This window comes from Lampris incognitus, chromosome 9, assembly GCF_029633865.1.
Source record: "Lampris incognitus isolate fLamInc1 chromosome 9, fLamInc1.hap2, whole genome shotgun sequence".
Lineage (NCBI taxonomy): Eukaryota > Metazoa > Chordata > Actinopteri > Lampriformes > Lampridae > Lampris > Lampris incognitus.
The window spans coordinates 28,179,634-28,193,701 of record NC_079219.1 but is presented as its reverse complement, the minus strand read 5'-3'; the positions used below and the strand labels follow the sequence as shown (position 1 = coordinate 28,193,701).

The 14,068-nt window shown below is 45.8% G+C and overlaps 1 protein-coding gene across 1 annotated transcript in view; it reads right to left on the bottom strand.

Annotated features, from left to right (window-relative positions):
* Positions 1–14,068, bottom strand: part of LOC130117791 (eukaryotic translation initiation factor 3 subunit H) — a 102,068-nt gene that overhangs the window by 45,665 nt on the left and 42,335 nt on the right. Inside the window, exon 3 of the mRNA XM_056286022.1 lies at positions 3,237–3,404. Coding sequence (XP_056141997.1) covers positions 3,237–3,404 — 168 coding nt within the window. The remainder of the gene's footprint in view (positions 1–3,236; positions 3,405–14,068) is intronic.

Genomic DNA, 14,068 nt, shown 5'->3' with positions numbered 1-14,068 from the left:
ACCAATGATTGGCGTCATACACAAACTGGCATGACCATTAACTAGAGTTACAATGGTCATGTGTACTATTCACAGAAGATTGGGGAATAGTTACAATCACAGCATTGTTAAGATGGCGACAGATGTACTCTTAGCCCCCCCTCCGGCTCAGGGATGGTTGTTCCCTCGTCACATAGATGGCCTCTTTGACTCCCTGTTCAAACCAGAGTTCCTTCCTATCAAGGATGTCCACATCCTCATCCTTGAAAGAGTGAAAGAGTGGCCGCTGGCCTGTAGATGGGTGTAGACTGTGGAGTCCTGGCCTGACGTGTTAGCTCTTCTGTGTTCACAGAAAGTTAAATCGGTTCATCTGGACACAACGTTTATTGAGAGAAATGCTTCATCACTCATCTAAGTGACCTCTTCAGTCTCAACTGACTGCATGTATCCCCACCCTTATAAAAAATACTGTGTTGTGCTATCCTCTTCCCCGGGGTCTGTTTGGGTTCCCTGATGTACAAGTTAACGGCAATCCTCCCAGCACTTAACAGTCACTTAGATGAGTGATGAAATGTTTCTCCCACTAAATGTTGTGTCCAGATGAACTGATTCAACTTTCTGTGATTTTGTATGGCTGCTCTAATGCCACCAGGAGGTGCTTTGTAGTCTGCTGGAAGAGCCAAGCATGCCGTCATATAGGCTCGATGTTGGAAAAACTCCACCTGTCTCACTCTTCGATACAGAGGGGACAAAACACTTAAGTCAAAATAAACTTCAGCAAAAAAAGTGACAGAGTGACTTAGAAGCAGCAACTGTAAATTACACTTACAGTTTCTTTTAGTGCAGGACAATTGTCACACAAAAAAAAAAACCAGTTGATGTAACGGACTGCAATCCAAATGCTTCGAGACTAACTCGCTGTATGCTGAACCTTTTGTGTGACATCAGAGCATTTACATAAGCAAGCCACAGGATTTCCATGAGTGATTAAAAAATTTCAATGGGGGCATTTTTGAAATCAACGAAGATACGGGAATTCTACTTAATTCTAAGCTAGAAATCTTGGTGTAATCATAGACAGTGATCTAAATTTTAAGAGCCACATCAATCATCTCACAAGATCAGCCTTCTACCATCTTAAAAATATTTAAAAACTAAGGGGCTTTCTATCAATATCAGACTGTGAGAAATTAATCCATGCATTTATAACAAGTAGACTAGACTACTGCAATGGACTATTCACCGGCCTCCCAAAATCAGTTGTGCGCCAACTACAATTAATTCAAAATGCGGCAGCATGTGTCCTCACCAGAACTAAAAAGTATGAGCACATTACAACTGTTCTTAGATCTCTCATTGGCTCCCTGTTAAAACTAGAATTGATTTTAAAATTCTTTTAATTGTATACAAAGCACTAAATCGCCTTGCACCACGCTGTATAAAAGACACGTTAATTCCTTATAAACCAGCAAGACCTCTCAGGTCCAATGGCAGTGGTCTTTTAACCATCCCTCGTGCTAGGTCTAGAGCAGGGGAAGCTGCATTTTCTATTTACACCCCAAGTAGATGGAACACCCTGCCTGAGGACCTGAGAGAGGCCCCTACACTGGACACATTTAAAAGCAGGTTAAAAACCTTACTTTTTAAAACAGCCTACAGCTAAATTCATAGTGTGTGTGTGAGTGTTTTATATATTTTGCTATTTTATATATTCTGCTCTGTTGTTACTTTTAATTAATCAGTGTTTATGGCACTTTTATTTATTTTACTAACTCAGTTTTAAACTTGCTTGTACTTTAATTAATTCTTATTTTTTGTGGGGGGAGATTTTATTGATTTCATTGTTTTATTGTGTGAAGCACTTTGTGTTACATTTGTTTGTATGAAAAGTGCTATACAAATAAAATCTGATTGATTGATACTTAAAACTGCCTTTCAGAAATTGATGTCTTTGCTGTATGAGCTCCTTATTTTCTTCCTTTTTTTTGGACTCCCCCCCCCTTTTTCCCCCTCCCCAATTGTATCTGGTCAATTACCCTATTTTCCAAGCTGTCCCGGTCGCTGCCCCACCCCCCCTGCCAATCTGGGGAGGGCTGCAGACTACCACACGTCTCCTCCCATACATGTGGAGTCACCAGCCGCTTCTCTTCACCTGACAGTGAGGAGTTTCGCCAGGGGGACGTAGCGTATGAGAGGATCACGCTATTCCCCCCAGTTCTCCCTGCCCCCCGAACAGGCGCCCCGACTGACCAGAGGAGGCGCTAGTGCAGTAACCAGGACACATACCCACATCCGGCTTCCCACCCGCAGACACGGCCAATTGTGTCTGTAGGGACGCTTACCAAGCCGGCGGTAACACGGGGATCCGGACCGGCGACCCATGTGTTGGTAGGCAACGGAATAGACTGCCACGCCACCTGGACGCCCTGACCTCCTTATTTTCAATCATTTGCATTAATCAGTTTACGTCACAATCTATCTTTCTAACTGTATTTTGACCATATGTTCACTTTTCCTTTAAGTCTGAGTTATCCCATATAAACTTAAAAAGATTAAACAAACTTTACTCTGGCTTAATGCCTAGATATAAAGTAAAGATTTTTCTCTAAAGGTCTAAGATAACTGTTGATTAATATAGTTCCTAAATTCTAATCAGAAACATTTTATTACTGAGTTTTATTGTTTCTATTATTTTTGCTTTGTATAATTTGGGAGATGCAAGTTTAAGTATTCCCCTTTTAGCTTCTCCCCCATTGGTTGTAATCCATTTAATTACTTCACACAGAACTGTTATATTGTTGAACTCTTGAGTATCACTTGAGTTTTATGTTAAGATACAGCGGCATAACTAAGCATTTCTGGGCAGACTTAGTGACCATAAATGAGGTTATAATGGCCTTCCATTGAGGACTATAGTAGTGTATAAAAATCAACAAAATATTTTAGTTAATGTATGTCATTCAAGGGAGGATACAGTCCTGGGCCATATTGGACTGGCCATTTGCAACTCAGTAAGCAGCTGGTTAGGGAGTTGTTCCTTATTCGATGCGATGGTCTAAGGACAGGGTGTTGTGTTGCTGTAAAGCCCCTTGAGGCAAATTTGTAATTTGTGATATGGGGCAATACAAATAAAATTGACTTGACTTAAATTAATTTGAGCGTCTAGAATTTAAATCAAGTATAAAATCAAGCTATATATAATCTTAAATTGGTACTGCTCTGTGGCTGCTTAATCTATCAAGTTGAGACCTGCTTACCATAGATAAGTACCACGGACTCTTCAATGGCATGCTGGTAGCTGAACTGGGAGTCGAGCAGAGCGCGGCTGACAAAGGACCCATAGTAGGTGGACTGGTACCATCCCACATGCAGATGGTCGATGTTGACGTGGCGCAGAGAACGCATCATCTCCATCTGGTACTGGACTAGGGAGAAAAAGAAAGAGAGGGAACAAGGGATGAGAGAATGAATAATCAAATTTGGAATGAACTTCCTTGAAATCTGCTCGGCTTTTTGGAAGTCAATAGCTCGTCCTCATCTGGACTGGGGCAGTGTACAGATGAGGACGCTGTAAGATGTGACAAACAGGAGATTGAAGGTGAACATTTGCACAAAAAGGATGTGAAGGAAAGAGGAGGAGAAACTGAAAAAACAGGCTTTATCTCCCTCTATCACATGGTGCTGGTGGACCTTTATAAATAAATATCCTCAACAAGAATCACGGATCCCACTTCCATTCCCTCTGTCAGTAAATAAATCGTGGCAGAGAGGCTGGATAAATACACAGGCAAACAGGAGGGCTCCAGCTATTGAGAGAGAGAGGTGGAGACATTACAAGGCAGAACCATTTCATTACGTCAGACACATCCTAAAAGATGCACAACCAGTGATGCAAACAGCCCTGCCTGGCTGGATGTAAGTAACAGCCAAAGCGGGTGAGAGAGAAATGGGGTCTCCATGCACAATGGTTTGAGTTGGGTGATAAATCAGGGTGTTATTCGGCAGCTGTGGCCCCCCCGGACCTCAGTCTGTAAAGCACATCACTCTCATGCTGGGGCCGTCAACATGAACAAAATGGAGAGAAGGAGGCAGCAGAGCAAAGGAAGAAAAAGAAGGAGGGCAACTTGCTGGAGGGGAGTAAGGTTGGGGGTAATTTCTGAAAGAGTGTCAGGAAGAGGAGAGGAAGGTGAGAAAAAAAGAGGCAAGATGGAGAAAGGTGCAGGGGGAATAAATGGGGTGTTACGGAGAAATGAAGGGAAGGAAAAGAGAGGAGTAGGAGAAAGGCTGGAGGAAGAGGAAGAAAAAGACAGGAGGAGAAAGAGGGGGACAAGCATACAAAATTACCAGTGATGGGGGTTGGCATTTCTTAACCCCCCTTTTCATAACAGGCAAAATTTGACCCTTGACAGCATTTTATGTAAAGTAGCATGGGATCTAAGCCACAACCTATTCACATCTCAAATGGTCCCAGCCAGAAGTCTGATCCCATATTGAGCTAATGTTAGCAGAGACCTCAGTTTTTGGGAATGGCGGTCCACAGTGGTGGTCCACGTGAACATCATAGTTGATTTAGGTTGTGTAATGAAGTGTAACTTTTCCCCCACAATGAAGGTATTTCCTACTGGCTCCCCAACTGAGAGACGCACGCACGCACGAAAATAAATTTCTACAGCTTACAATTGGCTGATGCTCGATTCTGAAGTGAAGGAAGAGGCAGAGAGGAGGGACAGACAAAGTGGAGGGTAGAGCTGAGATGCGTTCTCCCCCAACGATAAAAATCATGTTACATTTTAAAAGTCTGGGTTTAGAGTTAAGGGACGAGGGCAGACAGGTTTTCAAGTTAACCCAAAGGGTGGTGTTCACAATCCTTTTACCACAAGGAGAGGATGTGTGGTTTTAACTGTTCATCCACTCAGAGGAGATAGAGAGGAGAGGGAGGAAGCAGAGCAGGGAGGCAGAAGAAGAAATGAGGGAGATGAGAGGGAGGAGGGAGACAGTAATGAGTGATAATTTGGAGACTGTAATTGCGGAAGGAAGAGAAAATTAGGTGTCTGGGGGCATCTGTCACTCTTTGTGCGAGTGTGTGTGTGTGTGTGTACCCTTTGGTAATATTGTGGATCCTCAAGTATAACAGCAAACCCACCAGAGGACAGCCTGTGTATGTGTGGTCTATTTCTGGGTAAGAATCTGTGCGAGTGTATGTCTCTCTATGGACTAGGTGTACAGTGTATAAGTGGAGTCTCTCTAATTCTAAGTGTTATAATGGAGTATGAGAAGCAAAGAGAGAATGAGAAGAGAGAGGAGGTGATATGTCTGTGTGTGTAGGTTGTGTGGGTGTGGGTGTGTGGTAGAGCCAGAGAGAAAAAGTGGAAATGACTGTCAGCATGTGTATATTGATGAGATATATATTGGTACTCCAGGACACCCGGACCTAACTGAGGGACAGACGCTCAGGTCATCTTCTGCATGAGGACCAGTCTGCCAAATCACCTGATTCCCCACCTCTGAAGGCTTCAGTCCACCAAACACACCATCTCCACAAGGGACCAGTTCACCTGACTCCCTTGGTGTCTGTGTGCTTAAGTACCCAATTCACCATTCATTCTGTTACCCCATCTGTGTCTGTCTGCGGGGAGACTGACTGGTGTTGAGCCCATGTGTCCGTTTCTCACCCTTCACCTGGAGGGCAACTAAGAGTGAATAGGCAGACTTAAAACACACTGACAGAAAGATGAGACAGATAGATGCACAACCAAGGAGCCAGAGCGAGCAAGCATCTTATCGACCTGGCAAAGGTAAATGCAGACAAACCAGCAGACGTGAAGTCAGAGAGCAAGTCAGAGATTTCAGAGGGTGCAGCAAGAAAACAGACTAGCCGGTCAGCTGACCACAGATCGAATAGAGAGAACGGAGGCTTGTAAATGCCACTGGGATCTCATTCGTTTGTTCATAAAAAAGAACTATTTCCTGCAGTATAACCATCATAAAAAGCTGTAAGACATGACTGAGGGTGATGAGAAAATTATGCCCGGTGTGTGTGTGTATGTGTGTGTGTGTGTGTGTGTGTGCACGCGTGTGTGTACATTTTTGACAACTCTTGTGTGTGTGTGTGTGTGTGTGTGTGTGTGTGTGTGTGTGTGTGTGTGTGTGTGTCTGCCTGCTGGAGGGGAGGCGGGATATGGACCACCACTGAATAACTTCCAATACAAAAACGGTTGTGCATCCCCGTTTGATGTCAACAAACAGCCTCCTTGTCAGAGTCACAACAGTCACTACACAGTTAACTTAATGTGACAGTGGGCACAACAGTGGTCACAATAGAGTGAAAGTGATGAACAGCTTTTCAACTCAATTTCAGCTCATACACACACACACACACACACACACACACACACACTAACACACACACACACACACACACACGTATGCATGAGCTGTATGTGAGGACAGAGGAGAGAGAGGGAGAGATAGAGCGAGAGAGAGACAGAGAGACAGAGGGAGATGTGAGCGATAGAGAGTGAGAGAGAGTGAGAGAGAGAGGATACGAACAAATGTGGGACCAACGACTAGAAAAGCAGCCTTTTTACAGGGTAAAGCTGGTGAAGATACCTGCACTACTTTGGAAAATCTGTTGGGGGCTAAGTGAATGAGTGATGTTTTCCTTCCCTAAACTACCGGACAGATGCCCTTTAGCAAAACACTTAACCCTGAGCTCCCATGGAGGTGCTTAGTGGCCGATAGCAGCTGACTGGGGTTGCGGCGGGCAGCTCCCAGGTGTGAGTATGTCTGACTATGTACAAGTCTGCTCAACAAAACTTGCATGGAAAAAAAAAAGGAAAAAGAAAAAGCCTATGCATGTGCTTGTGTGTGTATGAGAGAAAAGCATGCATGAGAGAAGAGTACATGAGAGAAGGATTAACGACATCAGAATCAGAAACACTTCAGAATCAGAAACACAATTTGTCGTTTCATTTCATGCACCTGTGCACATGAAATGAAACGAAACATCGTTTCCTCCAGCCCACAGCAGTGCAACACAAAGTCAAAAACACATATCCGAGAACTACAAGAGCAAATATATCCAAACTAACACATATATCTCAACTAAAAAAAAAAAAAAAAAAAATCACCAAGAGAACGAATGCCAGCCCGGATGACTATCGGAACTGCCAGTCTGCATGGGCTAGCAGTTAGCTTAGCCTGCCCCTCTTCCGCGTCCTGTCAGACCGCCCTCAGCGTTACCGCTTCAGGCACAGCTCCAGGCTGGGCCGTGGTCCCTGGGCCCACAGGGTGCAGCAGATCAAGCTCGCCCAGCCAATCCAGCGCCAGCTGTCCCAGCCATCAAACAAAGACAAACTTAGATGCAGACGTGGTCAAACATGTCATGGGCGGTACTGGATAAGGCTGCTGCAAGCGTGAATTCGCACTGCCATCTTCCCTCACCATTACTGGGTGAGGCTGCTGCAAATATGATTTTGCGCCGCCCTCTTGCCACACTGGAAGCGGAACACGCCGTGTGCTAGTGAGTTTCATCAGTACACATGAGGTGGATGTATGTTGGCTAGACACTAAGCAAGTTAGTGTTGTGCTTACAGCACTGGGTAGTTATCTGGGATTTGCTTTGTACCAATTTTACCTTTTCTTTCCAGACACTTAAACTAAGTGGCACAGCCCAAAGTGCAAAGTCTGCAGAAGTCCCACCATGCATCAAGCATCCTGGTCAAGTACGAGACAAAATGCCGGAGCAACCTTGGCAAGCTAGTTTAAGAGTACCATACCAAACATTGTCAGGCTAGCAACATAGCCAGTAATACTCTGTGGACACAATAGTGTCATTAGTCAGGGAATAGCCAATTTAACAATATCATCAAGGTGCAGCTGTGGGAGAGCCCGCTGCAGTTTGCTATTCCTAACTCATTTCTACTGACCTGCTGCCTTTCCTATCAATCAATCTCACCCCCGGGGCCAGGCAGGGAATGAGTCTACCCATTCTGTTAGTGACACTGGATTTTGTGTGTGTGTGTGTGTGTGTGTGTGTGTGTGTGTGTGTGTGTGTGTGTGTGTGTGTGTGTGTGTGTGTGTGTGTGCATGCGAGGAAAGGGACAGAAAATGTGTGTGAGGCTGTGAGAGGATTAGTGTTTGAATGTGTGCCCAAAATGCAGAGGTGTGCGTGCAAAGAGGAAAGGGAAAAAGAGGTAACATTGCTTGTGCCAGAGAGGGATGTGAGACTGTGTGCAGCACAGCTGAACGGTAGGTAGGAAGAGCGCAAGAATGAATGAGTGAAGATGCTATAAAATGTGTATTGTACAGTCAAGTTAAGCGTATGGGTTTTTTTTACTAGTTGGAGCTAGCCTTAGAGCAGTAGAATAATGAACCTGCATCCAAAAGGTGTATATGTGTTTGCATTAAATATTGTTGTGCTGTGTGTGTTGTGGGTTTGTATGTTCAATGAACCAAAGAGATTACCTAAACTATCACATCAGACAGCTGCATCAGACATTGCACATTGCTGCAGGGCACAACATCTCTACAACAGTGGAGGCAACATGGGAGTGTGTGTGTGTGTGTGTGTGTGTGTGTGTATGTGTGTGTGTGTGTGTGTGTATTAACCAATGTTTGTGTGGCACTTTACGGGAGTATGTGGAACTGAACGGGAGTATGTATCTATTCTTTCGAGTCTGTCAGACAACATTTGCAAGGCCATGTTGATGGGTCACGGACGACTTGCCTTTGTTATGTTTGCCACATTTCACACGTTTTAATTTATAGCTTATGTCCAGTTGAGCTGAGCAGATGAATAATATAACAAACTGGTGCAAAATGTTTGAATTTCATAAAACTGTGTTGGGCATGGCATCTGATGGCCTTTCACATTTCCTTGGTTGGGTGAATGGGAAATCATAACATCTTGAAATGAACCTAGGGGGCGTCTGGGTGGTGTGGCAGTCTACACCATTGCCTACCAACTTCGGGATCCTGGTTCGAATCCCTGTGTTACCTCCGGCTTGTTTGGGCATCCCTAAAGGCACAACTGGCCATGTCTGTGGGTGGGAAGCCAGATGTGGGTATGTGTCCTTGTCGCTGCACTAGCGCCTCCTCTGGTCGATTGGGGTGCCTGCTCAGAGGGGGGGGGACTGGGGGGAATAGCGTGATCCTCCCACGCGCTAGGTCCCCCTGGCGAAACTCCTCACTGTCAGGTGAAAAGAAGCGGCTGGAGACTCCACATGTATCAGAGGAGACGTGGTAGTCTGCAGCCCTCCCCAGATCGGCAGAGGGGGTGGAGTAGAGATTAGGATGGCTCGAAAGAGTAGGGCAATTGGCCAGATACAATTGGGGAGAAAAGGGGGGGGGTGTCAAAATAAAAAAATGAAGCTAGACATGTGACTCATTCCATTCTGAAAAACAACTCTTTTACTTTACACAGAAATAGGCTATTTGATCTCTCTCTCTCTCTCTCGCTCGCTGTCTATACCCAAACTATAGCAGCTTCAAAGAACTTCAGAAAACTCAGAAGTTGCTCTCTACACTTAGTAAGCAATGACATCACATTTTTAGCTATTGGCACATCAGAAGGAAAAAATTTTGTGTTTCATTTGTCCATCAGGAACTTCACAAGGTCGACAGAAGTCCATTTGTCACAACTGAAAAACAGAAAATCTAGCCATCACAAATGACTGATGGCATTGCTGAGTTTGCTGGCAGTCTTAAATTACTTCTTATTTGGCCAGTAGTGCCCATAAACGTAAAAAAAAAATGTTATTACCTCAATATTTTAAAAACCCCTGAATGAAAACACACTTGGGAGTCTTTGAGTACTTAGGCTTTGAAATAATCAAATAACGGGCATCCCGGTAGCGTAGCAGTCTATTCCATTGCCTACCAACATGGGGATCGTCAGTTTGAATCCCCGTGTTACCGCCGGCTTGGTTGGGTGTCACTACAGATATAATTGGCTGTGTCTGTGGGTGGGGAGCCGGATGTGGGCATGTATCTTAGTCGCTGCACTAGCGCCTCCTCTAGTCGGTCGGGGTTTAGGGGGAGGGGGAACTGGGGGAATGGTGTGATCCTCCCACGCACTACGTCCGCCTGGCAAAACTCCTCACTGTCAGGTGAAAAGAAGTAGCTGGTGACTCCACATGTATTGGAGGAGACACATGGTAGTCTGCAGCCCCCCCCCCCCGGATCAGCAGAGGGGGTGCAGCAGTGACTGGGACGGCTCGGAAGAGTGGGATAATTGGACGAGTACAATTGGGGAGAAAAGGGGGGCCCCCCAAAAAAATCAAACAAGACCCTACGCTGCCCATTGTTTGGATGAGTCGGCATAAGCAATGTACCCGACCCCTGTATTGTTCTAACTCACTGCTGCTGTGTGCATCCATCGCAGACTCTAATCCCCTGAGCCGAGTCAAGATTCAAGACCCATCTATTCAGCACCACTAACCACCAACCCTAACTCTCGGTTACAGTTTGTCAGCCTCTTGCCTCTTCTGCAGACTGCTGTGCTCTTGCCATGGGCTCTCATATCAAAGTTTGTGTGTGCGTGTGTGTGTGTGTGTGTGTGTGCGCTGATACACACATGCACACAAGCAAGCAAGCACACACAGGAAAATAAATTTCAGGAATCTGCCAACATTCAGCCACTGCTGCAGTCTGAGCCCCCCCCCACACACACACACACAAACTTCACTCCCACTTCTGATCATTTGTGATGTACTTGTTTTATAGTTAAGTGTACCAATCCTGCTTGTTAAAAGCACATTATAAATTGAGGGGCGTCCAGGTGGCGTAGCGGTCTATTCCGTTGCCTACCAACACAAGGATCACCGGTTTGAATCCCCGTGTTACCATCGCCTTGATTGGGCATCCCTAAAGACCCAATTGGCCGTGTCTGTGGGTGGGAAGCCAAATGTAGGTATGTGTCCTGGTTGTTGCACTAGCGCTTCCTCTAGTTGATCAGGGCACCTGTTCAGGGAGGAGGGGGAACTGAGGGGAATACTGTGATCCTTCCACGTGGTAGTCTGCAGCCCTCCCCAGATTGGCAGAGGGGCTGGAGCAGCGACTGGGATGGCTTGGAAGAGTGGAGTAATTGGTTAAGTGCAATTGGGGAGAAAAAAAACAAAAACATTATAAATGGTCTTGATGCATGCCTGGCCTGTCAAGGTAGCTCTCCTGTGCTGTGTCATCCTCCTCACCAGAGGCTGTTTGGTTACCCCGATGTACAATTCATGGCAATCCTCCTGGTATGCAAAATTCATCCATTAAGCCTGACAAATAGTATTTTTGTAAATACAGTGATCACTATCGTCTGATGGGTAAATTTTTGTAGCAGTATTTTCTGTCATATTGTCCAGCACTACAACATCCACAGCGAGGACATCTGCCAACAGCAGGAACAGAAAAAAAAGCAGGATGCAAAGTTATTTTTGAGAATATTAGACGAAACCCAAGAACTTTTCTTAAAAGTCTTGATTAGGATTTAAAAGTGGTCACATCAAAATTTGACATTTCCAAATGCACAGCCAAAAAAAGTAAGCAATTGTGCAAAAATGGGACATTCTAACAATGCATAACACTGTCTGCACCCATCCTGCCCACTCCCCTGTGTTTAGCATAGATTCTATGGGAAAATGAGGCATTGATGGAAAGTGTCTGAAAATCGTCTGAAAATCCTGCTCTCTCCCCCGCATAGCAGCCAGCTCAAATGAAATTTTCAACAACTTGCTAGTTTGCTGTCTCACTCACATCCATTAGCCTGGCTTGTTTTATCCCACTGCCACAATACAATATGCCAATTAGGCCCCGAGCTAAGAGATACTGCCCTTGAGTGAGCTCATAAATGCAACCTACGTAAGGCCCGGATTGAATCTTTTATCTGTTCACCATCTCTTTATTTCTCCTCAGCACCTGCCACACACAAACAAACATGCAGTCTCACAAATACACACATGCACCAGACGAGGATAAGGCTGACTCAGCAGCTGTTTTTAGGCAGGTATTGTACGGTACGATAATGGCTCCAAGGCAACACTCACCGCTGTTGATACTATGTGGCCAGTGTGTGCATTAGGGACATGCATACGTGCGTGCACACACACACACACACACACACACACACACACACACACACACACACACACACACACACACACACACAGCAGAGAACAAAGCTACCTGTGGTCAGACCCAGTGTCAATGACACTAGAAATAAGCATGACTACGCCGCCACTGACACCGCGAGTGCCACTGCTCGTCATCAATAATATATTTATGATTGAGATGGACAGAGAAAGAGGGTGAGCAGTGGGAGGGGGGTGAAGAGGAGAAGGGAGAGTGAGGGAGAGAAAGACAGTGAAAGATGGTAATAGCCAAACAGGAGATGGGGGGGGGGGGTTAATTTACTTACTTGTTTTGCATCTATGAAAATGACTTGCTTTGAGGCCAATTCTGTGTGCATGCAGGTCGTTGTGCATGCATGCATGCGTGTGTGTGTGTGTGTGTGTGTGTGTGTGTGTGTGTGTGTGTGTGTGTGTGTGTGTGTTCATGTGCATGACAAATCTCCCCGGTGGGGCGCATATCAGCCTGGTGTAGAGAGTGACTGGAGATGAGAAAGCATGCCTACATGGACACTGCAAAGCCTGCACCCTCTTATCAAAACTCCATACTGCCTCGTGTTGCACATGCCCACACAAACACAAACACACCAAAACACACATATACATATACACACACACACACACACACACACGCATGCGCACAGCCCATTCTGACTGGAAACGTACTGTAGCTCGGATATGAATGCTACGGGCAATGAATTCCATTGGCTTGATTGTCTTCTTTTCCCTCTCTCAAGAAAAATGAGGACAAACAGCCCCCGTAACACATACGCACAAACTCGCACTCTTTCTCCGTTGTCAAGGTCAGCTGGCACAGGTTGTGTGAGAGAGCGACTGTCTGTCCGCCCGTGCGTCTCATCTGTTGGAATGAGACGGCAGTGATGAATGTGTGTGTTGCTAGGGAGTAAATGGTGGTATCGAGTCGCGGTCTGGTCCAGGGTGTCCGAAGAGGCGAGGGGCTAATTTCCAACAGCAAAGCTATAATGGGAAGTGTGCGTCCATTTGTGTGCATCTGTAGTGTGTGAGTGCGAAAGCACGCGTGCCGCGGACCATGTTCCACCTGGCACAGTGGATTAGGTGCAATTAATCTTAGTTAAGCAAGCTCTGCGGAGAGCTGCCTGGCTGACACGGGTACGCACTCACGGGCTCGCATGGGCATGGCAGCACGGGCACAAAACGCTCTTCCCCACCTGGCACGAACACACGGAAGAGAGAGAGGGTGAGTGAGAGAGGGAGAGAGACAGAGAGGGCGAGCGAGAGGGAAAGAGAGAGATGAGAAAGAGTGAGAGAGATAGAGAAAGAGATAGCGTGAGAGTGAGAGCAGGTGAGAGAGAGAGTGAGGGAGAGAGATAGAGAGAGAGAAAGTGATAGCGTGATAGAGTGAGTGAGTGAGAGAGAGAGCATATTGAGGCAGCTGCTTTGTGTGCTTAACACACTTGGAGTAGTCCACCATATGACGTTTAACAGGCCGGCTTTTCACTGGGCTTTGTTTTTATAGGGGAAATGGGGAGATGATGTGGCTGGGGAAGTGTTTATGTTTTTTTGAGCACCTGTTTGTCTGCATGCATGCTTGCATGTTTTTCTTCTGTTGATAGAGAGGGAGACAAAAAGGATGGCCTTGTCCACATTCACATGTGCAACATGAAACGCAATGTACGTACAGGCGACAGGAACATCCGGTCATATTCTGCAGGGGTTACATCTCCCAATTTTACATGACATAAAAGACTACGTACCGATCACATTAAAAATCAGTGCCAGTCGTGGCATGCTTGAGAGGCTGCAGACACAGCGCACTGCGTTAGCGGGACAACTGGCCGTGAATTGCTTTCCAAACGCTCTTCCCATTCTTCGTCGCACTCGCTATTTCCATTTCTCACTCTCGTTTGCCGTATTTCTGCCTCGCCCTAATGTTTTTTCCACGACTGTTCTCCATCCCCCCTTCCACACGCACACACACACACACACACACACAC